Below are 11,648 nucleotides of genomic sequence, written 5' to 3'. Positions count from 1 at the left end.
GGTATGTGTTGTTTTGTAAGAGTAAAATTGTCTTCGAAGAAACATTAGTTTCTCGATGAAATTTTCAGCAAAAACCAAGAAATTTGAGGAGGGAATTGATAGCAAAATCATAGTTTATATGACAGTAAGGATGACCAATTTAATTAAAAAAATTTTGGTAGTATAACAACAAGGAAATTGATGCAAGTTGTGATAACAAAATTTTTATCGAAAAATTTTAGTGGTTTACGACGAAAATTTGCAGCAACACAAGAATGTTTTTAGAGATGAATTCCTTAATAGATCAATCTTAGATAGAAGCCAAGATGATATATGAAGTGTATAAAAAATTTCGTTCAAAAAATATTGTAAATAAATTAGTTAAGGCAACAATATACGATTGAAATTTTTTGCAGCGCAGATTTTCAAGTGTAGCAGATTGGACGTAAAAGATTAGTGGTTTATATTGAGAAATTTTCAAATGAAGCCAAAGGGAAATCCGCTGTTAGGAAGTGTCAAAGTGTCATAAAAATTTTGTAGAGATTTGGACAGAAAAAACACAGTAGTAAGATCAAACAAACTGTGCTATGCGATTGAAATTCTGCAATATATCTTTCGCCATAGAGATGAAAACTTTACGATGAAAAGCTTATACAGCAATATAAAAATATATTTTTTAAAATTTTCAAATAAGGATAACTAAATTGCAGTAGTAGTAAGGTAGGAAACTAGAACCTGTTGTAATTCACGGGGAGATCAAAAGATGATCCGCAGTGGTGGAGATGATGGCAGAATTCGACGATGATTTTTTAAGCAATTATAGGAATTGCTTTGGGCGGTTGTGGAGGGTTGATGGATAGCTGTGGAAAGACAGTGAGACACCAAGAACATTGCTCTGATACCAGATGATAGAACCCTTGCAGATTCTAAACTTAGGGTTGATCTCTTTAGGGGATCGACCTCCTTGGAACTCTATAGGGGTTTCTCCCTCCAAGTTACTGCTCAAAGGCTGCATAAAAGATTCATCTATTTCTTATCAAAAGAGGAGGAATATATGGCTATTTATAATGCTTCTAAACCGTAACTTCTAATAGGATTCATACTCAATACTTCTATTCCTTTATAACTCATAATTTTTCTCTAAGAAACAACCTCCTAACTCTAGCCAACCTCTTTATCTCTTTAATAGGGGTCGACTTAGGTAGGTTTTACTTGAATATCCCTCTCAATTAGAACTCTCATAGCTAGAGTCCTAACACACTCTTATTGGCATGAATCATATTTAAAGATTTGCTATCAATTTTAATTTTTTTTAAAGTTTATTGTAATAGCAAAATTTTCTTTTTTATAAATTTAACTATTCACATTTAGTGCAAGAGCTTAACATGTAATTATCATGCTCATTTTTTAATTTTTTAAATTCATTAAAAAGAGAGGCATGATTCTTTTTTAGTAATTTAAAATTTTTGCTAACTAATTTACATTCATCATATAAATCATTAAATGTATCAAATAATTCATTGTAAGGTAAAGACATTTGGGTTAATTCATTTATCTCATCGTTAAGAGCTATCAAAGAGAAGTTTACCACTTCATCTTCATCGGTTTGCTCTTTATCTTCGGATGCACTCGTTTCATTCCAAGTTACCTTGAGTGCTTTCTTGTTCTTTTGTAGCTTCTCCTTTTAAAGTTCATTTTTAGAATTAGTCTTTTCTGTGAACTTTTTAAATTTTTTTGTTACAAGTTTTATGTCATCATCACTTGAGCTTTCGCTCGAGTGGTCTTTTATTGTTCGAAGTGTCAAATCCTTCTTGTTCTATAAAAGATTATTATCATATTCATCATGTGTCATGCATGTCATTTCATAGGTCATCAAAAACTCGATAAGTTCTTCAAGTAAAAAGTTATCTAGGTATTTGCCTCTTGTATTGTAGTTACTTTCAAATCTAAATTTTTAAAAAGTAATCGTAAAACTTTATTAACAAGTTCAAAATTTAAAAAACATTTGCCAAGAGTTTTTATACCATTGATGACATTTGTAAAACAAGTATACATGTCATCACTTAGTTCTATTCGAAACAATTTAAAACTATACATAAAAATATTAACTTTAGAATCTTTAACCTTACTTGTGCATTCGTGCATGATTTCAAGAGTGTGTCAAATGTCATGCATAGTTTCACAAATAGAAACCCAATTAAATTCTTTTTTATCTAGTGCATAAGCTAAGTCTCTTATACCAAGCCCTAGGGGCTTGCTTCAACCTATAAAAAGCCTTAGATAATTTATAAACATGGTTTGAAAAAAGATTTTTTCAAATCCGGGTGGTTGCTTAACAAAAACTTCTTAAAAAATAAAACCATTAAGAAAAGCACTTTTGATATCCATTTGAAATAATTTAAAATTTTAAGGAGTGTCCTTATGGCTTCAAATCTAGTCATAAGAGCGAACGTTTCTTTATAATCTATACCTTCTTCTTGATTGAATCTTTTGGTCACTAATCTACTTTTGTTTCGAACTACGACATTGTATTCATCTTGCTTATTGGTTAATTGAGCAACAAAGTTGAATAGTGTCTCTTCCTCCCCTTGCCCAACTCCGAGCAACATTATCGTTGATGGCTTCAGGAATATATTCTTGATGAAGTAGAGTTTGAACTCCTTTGTAAGCCAAGTGAAAAAGCCGACTAAGAGTGGCTTAAGATGAGTGTACCACTATCGCGCCAATCAGCTCAACATCATTGGGTATGTGAGACACATCAAAGCATCTAAGGTGCTGTAGAGTGAAATATGGGCAAAAAAGGTAGTAGTGTGTTCAATCGGGTCGGTATTATCATCAAAGACTTATAATAATAAGAGGTGAAAGTTAGTCAGGACTCCTCTTTAATGTTCTAGGTGAATGGGGACTGACCTGAGGTGGGATCGACCAAATTCTCTCCCATGGACTACTAGAACTCTTATCGCATCTCGTTTAAGTGTTGATTTCTTTATCTTAGTTGGACTCTTAAAGAGCCATCCATTGAATTCATTGATTGAGTCTCGGATTTGGGCCAAGTAGAGTAATGGTGTGGTGATACACTAAACTTCACCATTAGGGAGTAGGGTGCTCCTTCAGCTGGCGGTTCCATGGACCTCGGACAATCTTGAGATACTAGCATCATGTCAACCAGGGGGATTTTGATGGTTCCAATGCAAGTGGCAATTGAGATGTCGGTTACTACTAAGATGGTGGCACTATTTGTTAGGCTAACTGAGGCAAGATCAGGGTGATAACTTGCAACATGAGCATGAACATCTACACATGATGAGTGAGGTTTAAAAACATCTCGACGAGAACGAGTAAGTTACTCGAGCTTGACCCTAGGAGTGAAGGGCTTGAGTTATTGAATATACGCTATTACATTGCTGGCGTTTGCATCAAGGTAGACTCATATATATGTGGGAAGGATGACAGTTGTTCTCTATAAGTAAAAGTGTTATGAGTTGGAGGCAATATCTCATCATTGGAGAGTTCGTTAAGAGGATTGAAGGATGGATATTCCTATGAGATCAAACTGTCATTCTAGTACCAAATTATTATAAAAAAAATTATTATTGATATTTTAGTTAACTCGATATGGTTTAGATCCTTCTGTGTAGGATTGTCCAAAGCTTTCCCAAGGTGAAAGTATCTTGTCCTCGAGGTGCTCCACCGCGATTGGGAGAGGTTTCTCGATCCAATTCCTCCGATGCTAAGTCAATGATCCAACATCCCTAAATATGGGTTCGAGTACTTAAATAAAAAAACTTACTCTTATTTAAAATATATTTTTATACCTTAAATATTATTTAAGAATAAAATTTGGGATTGCCTGATTGTAGAAGCTTATGTTTTCTGGCTTAATATTTGTCCATGTAGACATATGGGTGAGAATATGTTTTATTAATTTCTATTCTAATCTTTTTAGGTTTAACCTTTGCTTGGTTTAATCTAGTCATATCTTAAACATGTTTGATAAAATGTCACAAAGGAACCACACGTCAGGAATATATTTGTCATTATCGAAGCATATAGGGACATGGATGTGAAAAAGCACTTTCAAGGGATGTAATTGTTAGGTTTTTTTAGATATTTGAACTACCCGGCGACGTGCGTTCGATCGATGAACAACAGCCCACAGGACAAGAGATATCCAGGATTTTGCGCACGACGTCATTCGGAATTCAGGACTTCTCGCCAATAAGAACTTTTATTTTATTGGCCCCACTAATTTGGTTCATTTTTTATTCGGCCAAATCTCGAATTCCCGTTTAAGGAAAATAGGTGATATAGTCAGTCAACAAACATGACACGTGTAAGCCTGCCAGTGCCTTGAAACCCCTGTCCTATGGTCTCCCGCAAAGCACGTCCGCGGATCCCACCTGTCGCCGTCACCTCGAACTCCGCGACGAGGACACGCTTGCCCCCTCGCGTCCGCTGCTCCGCGGTCCCACGTTTGGGAGCCGAAACCGTGCCTTATAATCGGCGAATGCAATCGTTTCGATGACCGCCGCGTGGTCAGCCAACCTGAGCCGCGGCGCACTCGACCGATGCGCCTAGAAAAATCGCCCCGGCCTGTTTAAAATCCCACGACGAGAGGAGCAACACGACGTGCGAAGTCTCCAAGTTCTATCCGTTCGATCTCCATCAGACGGCTCCACTCGCCTTGTCAGTCGTCATTAATAGCTGTGCCCGAATCCAAACCCTAACTCGCCCTCTCACTCTCTATCCACCCCGACCGGCGACGACGTGAAGCGCCTTAACCGCCATCAGTTCAGTCCCCCTCTTCAGATCTTGATCTCGGAGGGAACCGGACAAGTGGTGAAACGAAATCGGCGTCAGGGTATTGAGACTAACTGAAATTAAGGAGGGGAGACGGAAGGATTCGGGATCCGATCGGGCTTTCACCATGGGCGGGTGATCGGAGTTGATCATGGGGAGGTTCTTGGGGTGCCGAGATGGCGGTGGTGATGAGGCGACAAGCGAGACCGGAGGGCCCTAGCGCTGCGCGGAGGAAGCTGTACGGGGCGGCCGAAGCGGAGATAGGGTCCCGGGTGTTCCCACTGCCGGCGCCGGCACCGCAGCCCATGCCGTCGGTGGGGGCTCGGCGGTCGACGAGGGTGTTCGTCGCCAAGCCTTCCTCCGTTGCTGTGGCTGCGAATGCCTGCGGCGACGGCGACTCCAGGATCCTGCGGTCCGGGAAGCGGCTCGCTGTGTGGAAGCGCAGGGATGAGTGGTTGGATGTCTTTAGCGGCGGTACCGCGGATCTGCAGTGGTGGAAGCGGGAGGATGGCGAAAGGCGGGAAAATAGGGACTCCATTGTGTGGAACGAGCCGGAGGCTCGTGCTGCTGGGATCGTGAGGGAACTGCCGGAGTCCTTTGTTCCCAAGAACTCTATGGATTGTCCGCAGACTAAGAAGTTTGGGATGGTTTATGGGCGTAAGCGGCAGAGGCAGCTTCCTAGTGACGCAGGGTCACCATCTTCGTCTGTTGGAGATGGGGATTCCGAGATCGAAAAAAGATACGGCTTGGTTTTCATGCGGAGAGGTCGCAGGAAGAGACTAAAGGTAGCGCATGTACCTCTGGTATTCGAACGAGAGCGGGTGGAGATCTCGAACGAAAGAGGTGTTGTGAAGAGACAGCCTAGAGTTGCAGTATCTTCAGTGAATGGCGTGAAGAAGATCGGTATTAAGGAACGTAGTCTGTGCATTACCACAGGTGGTCCTGTGGTGCTCTCACTGATCGTGGAATCTTCTTGCGTCGGTAGTTCACTCTTGTTTCCAAGACTCCTAATTGCTATACTTAGATGGACGAGGAGGGTCACGGTGACTCTTTGGGAGTTTGCTGCCTTCCTACTATCTGGGTCGTTGGCAAGTGTCTTCTCTCAGCATGGAGTCCATATATTGCCACTCCAACGAGACAGAGATGTAAGGCTTTTATTTTACAATGACATATTTTCCTTCCAATTTTGCACTGATTCTCTGAACGCCTAATTGTCTGAAATCATGAATTTTGTTTTGTTTTGTTTTGTTTCAGAATATGGTGTTGACAAATGCTTTGCCTTCTTGTGGGTTATGTAAGATTTATGGTTCTAGACAGTCGGTTCCTATAATATGGCTTGATATTTCGGCCCTTCCGTCCTACTTTAGGAGCTTGCATGTCAGCTTTCTTCTTGGTTCACTTTATTTACCTCGTGTTCTTGCGAGGACCTTAATGGTCTCACATGTTGATCCCTACGTAGCTGTTAATTGCGGAGAAAATGATTCTCATGCTCTTGTGGAGGCAGATTATTTGGGAACTAAACGTTTAAGGCTTCATTCTATGGATGTATACGAACAAAATGATCTAGTTGATGCTTATAGATCATTGACCCAAAATGCAATTTCGTTTAGTGGTTTAAGGCCAGATAAGCACCGCAGGAGAAGAAGTTCCTCAAGGTTTCTAAGTAGTCAGAACCCGGGTTTGATGAGCTCATGTACAGATACAGCAAGTCAGAATGGTTCTAGTGTTTTATCAGAAGATAAAGCAAGTAGTTTCCCAGAACTCATGGTAAAGCCAATGTTTGTTGATGTGCCTGATGCCTGTGGTGAGGACTCCAGTTGCAAAGATGAGAGTGATGTCTCAAGTCCACTTAGTTCTCAGGGAAAGCAGAAGAAGTCTCCCAAGAAGAGCCCCGTGGAGCAGAATAAGGAACTAAAGTCTGCTTTGGCAGAGGTGAAGCGAAATATAGACTCTGTACATTGCAAGGCAAATGTTCTGGTTACCGATGCAGACAGGTGTTGGAGAGAGGAAGGTTTTGAAGTCATGTTGGACATGTTGGCCCCGAAGGACTGGTGCATAACTGTGAAGTCACATGGTCAAGTGAGGTACCTGCACAGGCCTCTGGACATGAGGCCTTGTTTTGTCAATCGGTTCACTCATGCCTATATGTGGGCTGGAGAAGATAGATGGAAGCTTGAGTTTTTGGATAGGTGGGACTGGCTTGTTTTCAAGGAATTGCATGCAGAATGCCGAGAGCGTAACCTGCAGGAGGCTTCCTTTAGGATGATTCCAGTGCCCATCTTTGAGGAGGTCTCCGGTACCGAGGCATGCGCTGCTACTTTTGTACACCCTGATGAATACATCAGGATGGAGGATGATGAAGTTCAGCGAGCTCTATTTAGCAAAATTGCTAGGTATGATATGGACTCAGGGGATGAGCAGTGGCTTGATGAGTATAATTCTAGCATTCGACATATGGATCTTGGCGAATTGGCTGTTACAGCAGACAACTTTGAGAAAATAATTTATGCAATGGAGAAGGATGCTTTCAGCAATGTGGATGATGTATTTGATAAGGAGAAGGCATTAGATCTTTATCAGAATTTTGGAATGAGAGAGATGTTGGGTGCTGTTTATGACTACTGGATAAGAAAGAGGAACAAGAGATGTGCTGCTTTAGTTCGAGAGTTCCAGGTAATTGCAGTTGTTAGTTTGATGATTATTGTGTTCTTTTATATTGTTTTAAGATTTGAATCAAGTCACAAAATGAAGTTTGATGACCTAGTATTAGGATACATACATGCATACATATGCATGCTAACTTACAGTGTTTGCTGTTAGCTGATTGCTGGATGCATCTTTCTGTGAAAGAACTCGACTTGCTTTTATATAATTTTAGAGTAGATACATGTTGTTTCATACCATAGGTTTTAGCGTATCACTGCAGTTGCATGGTTGTTCTTTTTTGTTCCATGGAGTCATAATGGGCAGTTGAATAAAAGTTGTTGATGGCGTCACAATTTTTTAGACTATGACTCTGTTTCGTGAGAGCTTGTTGCAATATTTTGCTGCATCAGCTGTACTTCGATTTATTCCACATGGTCAACTATTTTCTCTTCTATACTTAATAACAAGCTTCAGATGTGGATCGAATTCTTACCAGCTTCATTTTACTCATCTCATATCATGTAATGCTTATGCAACAGTATAATGTTTCACGAGTTCTCTTTGTCCATGTTGGTTCAGTGTTCTTAAGATGTATTGTCTTTTCTTTTGTCATTATGATTTTTTTCCATTTTAATTGTTCCAATTAGTCTGTTATGTATGGCTAGTGTTCTTTCTTTTGTCTGTGCTTTTGGTGTTTATTGAGTTTAGTGTGCTGATCACTTTAATGATGTTACTGTGATTTTTTAATTAATGGTTTATACATATTTTTTTTTTGTTTCAACTTAATGTCTCAGTTCCTTTAGTATAATTTTGAACAGGGTCCACCTTTGCGAAGGGCAAAGTTCATACACAAACCATTTGTGCGCAAGAAGAGATCTTTCAATAGGCAACGTAGCCAGATAACTAGAACAAAGCTGGTGGTCACCTCTCAAGGTTTGTTGTGCCTTTACCATGACATTGGTTTGGCTCTTATGCAAGCAGTTCTAATGTTATCATGAGATAAAGATCGTCGAATTGAAATTTAGATGTCTGCGACGTGTTCTGATCTCATGTTTTTTTTGGTTTTTTATTCTTAAAATATTTTCATATCACGAAAATTAATTTGATTTTTTCACGCCGTCATCCCCCCTTCATCTACACATATCAAGTAGCCTAAAATATGAAATGCTGAGAGATCAAAGAAAGTTCATACAAGAGGCCTTGACCATTTATGTTTTGTTCAGAATTAGAATTTCATTGGTGGTTGTTTGATTTTTTTCTTTGGATTATTTTTTGGCTTCTCCATGGTTGAACTCGTAATTGCCCTTTTTCTGGATTGTCTCTCTTATATAGTTGTACTTGGAGAGTTGCTGTGCTGTTGTGCATGTTTAGAGTGCAACGAATATATTACAAACCTTTCTCTATCAAACAAGCTTGTAATTTGTTGGCAGAACTTTGGAGGGTTCATGCCATGTTGCTGCCTGTTGTCAAGTATTTTTTGAACTTACATAAACTTACTCTGATTGGACATGATACACCTGTGTGCTATATATGTTTTGTTCAAATAACCACAACCAAGGATTGAAATTTCGTACCGTACCAAAATTTTGAGACTTATTCAATACGGTACGGTATTGTATACCGAACGGTATATTTCAGTAAACCGCTCGGTTTACCTCTATGCGGGGCGACGTCGCTGAGGCGATGTCGCAGATAAAAAAAAAATTGCGATGTCGCCTCGGGCGACATTGCAAATAAAAAAAAATTGTGATGTCTCAGATAAAAAATAAATTTGTAGGCGACGTCGCCCGAGAAGAGAAGAAAAAAAAAAAAACTTTGCCTCTCTTTGCCCTGCGACGTCGATGCCTCTTCTCCTGGGCACGGAAGAGAAGTCGTCGATAGACGAGGAGCAGAGTGGTGATCTCCTAGTTCTCCCCTTTTCCTATTTCTTTCTTCCCCTTCTCTCTCTTCTTTCTTCTCCCTCAGTCATCATCAACGATAATGCCTCAGTCGATGGTACCGCTCGGCAGCGGACAGTCCGTGTGTCGGTCTGCTGACGGACTGATACGCATCGTCCGGTACGGACGGTATCATTCGTTATTGCAGACCTTACCCACAACCTTTGGTCCAGTATCCATAGAATAGTTAGGTTATTTTGTTAATGAGACCCTTATTTTTGTAAGTTTAATTTGCTTTGATGTTAACTTGTGTTCTTTCTGATTATGATGAAATGCTTTCCTAGAATCCATGCAAGTTTCTCTCACCCGCAGAAAGTAGTTTTCTTTTCTTTTTTTTGGCTCTTTTTATAAAGTCATTAAACAATTTTTAGAGCATTTATATCTTGAACTCTTTGTCGGATTGATTAGGTTTTGCCACTCAGTCTGGCTTTACTTTGTTTTGCTTTTCTGTGACATGCCATTCTAACTATCACTGTCAATTATTATAGTTGAACCACACGAGGAGGCCTTGCAGAGGGTACAGGAAGCCAAGAATGCTGCTAACAAAGCTGTTGAGCTTGCCATCCATTTACGTGGTAGAGCTCAGATGCTCTTGTCAAATGCTGAGCTTTTAGTGTACAAATCTGTCATGGCTCTCAGAATCGCCGAGTCTATTGAGGCATGTGATACATCGGATCCTGCTCCAATGATTCTGGACTGAATGCAAGGGGCTATCTGATATCTGTGCCCTGTCATGGCTCTTAGAATTATGGAGTCCATTGTGGAATGACTACCAGCGGTTGAGATTGTACAGGAACACTATATAACAAAAAAAGAACAACTGTTCGCCTAATGGACTTTTTGTTGTTGTTTTTTTTGTGCTGCCGGATGGTTCTCCAGCAGAGTAATGTGATAGGACTGTTTTCAAAGCCATTTTTGAGGTCGGTTAGTGAAAATTGTGCCGATCAACCATAATCTTTGTATAAAATGAGACGATCCCTATATTTTGTAAATTGTATCATTCTTGCGTTACATTTGCAGTTGGTATCTTATCTTGTGCTTCTCGAGGCTTATTGTGCTTCTCGATGCTTGTAAACTGAATCCGAATGTCTATGCGAGTGTTGAGTTATTGCTTTGAAATTTTTGTTCTGTTCTATGTAGATATCAACCATATCTCTTGAGATCTCCAGATTGATGGTTCTGGGAGAAGTACATTTGCTGCTGTAAATGACTCTCTCTTCTTTCTTCTGTAAAAGGTGAGTTACATGGGTGTACTTTTATTAATTTGAAATTAAATATTTTCAAATAGCAGTTGAGAAACATCAAATGGACGAGATTGATGGAAAAGACATGGATGCCTCAGTTGTTCAATGTTTAGGTATCTGCAGTTCTGACTACAGAACAAACTGGTGAATTGCATTTTCTCCATTCAAGCAGATTCCGAAGCTGAACATTTTTGTTAGTTTGTTCTGCCATTCCGAAGCCGAGGTAGAATTCAAGCAGATTCCGAAGCTGAATACAAGAAAAACACTCTGTACCACTCCCCTTTCGCTTAGTCAATGAACAAAAGGCTAATCATTCCTTGGAATGATAAGTTGGTCTGCCATTAGGCCCCATATATTGGATTCTACCTCGGCCAGTTCCAGAAATATGACTGAACCTACTCATGCAGTGGGTTACTCGGTTGTTCATGGATATGTCTGTCTGAACATTTCATGTAAGAAAAAGAAATCTTGGAGATACAAGCTTCTGATACATGGAAGTAAAAAAGGACTTCCTTTTCTTACACCGGAGGGAAAAAAAGTCTCGCAAGTTACCCTTCTTCAACCTCTGATCCCCTTCAGAAACCAAACAATATGCAGTCCAAATGTCACCTGCTTAATAACAAGTGGTGTTTGGATAAGCTATAAGTTAGCTCAGCAGTTCCTTTCCAGCTCAGAAAAGTGGTGTTTGGTAGTATGATTAATACGTTTCAACCTTATGGTTGTGTCCGAAACCAAGTCTTCTTTAATGTCCCAAAATCCTCTCTTGTTCTGCGCCCATGGCTGCTGCCATTGATGTTTCAGATACAGTAGGATGTCGGCAGGTGGCTCATTTTTCACCTAAACAAGAAGGTGGAGAATCTCCCACTTTTTGATCGATCAAGCAAGGTGGTGCTGAAAATCTGGCTCAAGATACTACTGTAAATGAAGGTTTAGTAATCATAGAAGCTGAAATGAACCGATAAGCCTGCCTGCACAGATTGCCTTTCTCTTCCAGTGAGAAATGAAGATGGCATAGGTTAGGTTGAGTTAAGGAATTTGATTC

At 39.9% G+C, this 11,648-nt stretch overlaps 1 protein-coding gene across 1 annotated transcript; it reads left to right on the top strand.

The window, feature by feature from the left end:
• Positions 1-4,599: 4,599 nt before the first annotated feature.
• Positions 4,600-10,373, top strand: LOC103985816 (uncharacterized). Its single transcript, XM_009403657.3, has 4 exons — positions 4,600-5,924; positions 6,034-7,452; positions 8,244-8,358; positions 9,851-10,373. The coding sequence occupies exons 1-4, from the start codon at positions 4,956-4,958 to the stop codon at positions 10,060-10,062; spliced, it is 2,715 nt and encodes a 904-aa protein (XP_009401932.2). The 5' UTR covers positions 4,600-4,955; the 3' UTR covers positions 10,063-10,373.
• The last annotated feature ends 1,275 nt before the right edge of the window (positions 10,374-11,648 follow it).

This window comes from Musa acuminata, chromosome BXJ3-5 (genome assembly GCF_036884655.1).
Source record: "Musa acuminata AAA Group cultivar baxijiao chromosome BXJ3-5, Cavendish_Baxijiao_AAA, whole genome shotgun sequence".
In the NCBI taxonomy this organism is placed as follows: Eukaryota; Viridiplantae; Streptophyta; class Magnoliopsida; order Zingiberales; family Musaceae; genus Musa; species Musa acuminata.
This window is presented reverse-complemented; position numbering and strand designations above follow the sequence as displayed.

Excerpts from the sequence above, each read along its gene's own strand:
- LOC103985816 (XM_009403657.3), top strand. The coding sequence starts at position 4,956 with ATGGCGGTGGTGATGAGGCGACAAGCGAGACCGGAGGGCCCTAGCGCT. Across the intron at positions 7,453-8,243 it reads CTTTAGTTCGAGAGTTCCAG|GGTCCACCTTTGCGAAGGGC; the intron begins GTAATTGCAGTT and ends AATTTTGAACAG. Across the intron at positions 8,359-9,850 it reads GCTGGTGGTCACCTCTCAAG|TTGAACCACACGAGGAGGCC; the intron begins GTTTGTTGTGCC and ends CAATTATTATAG.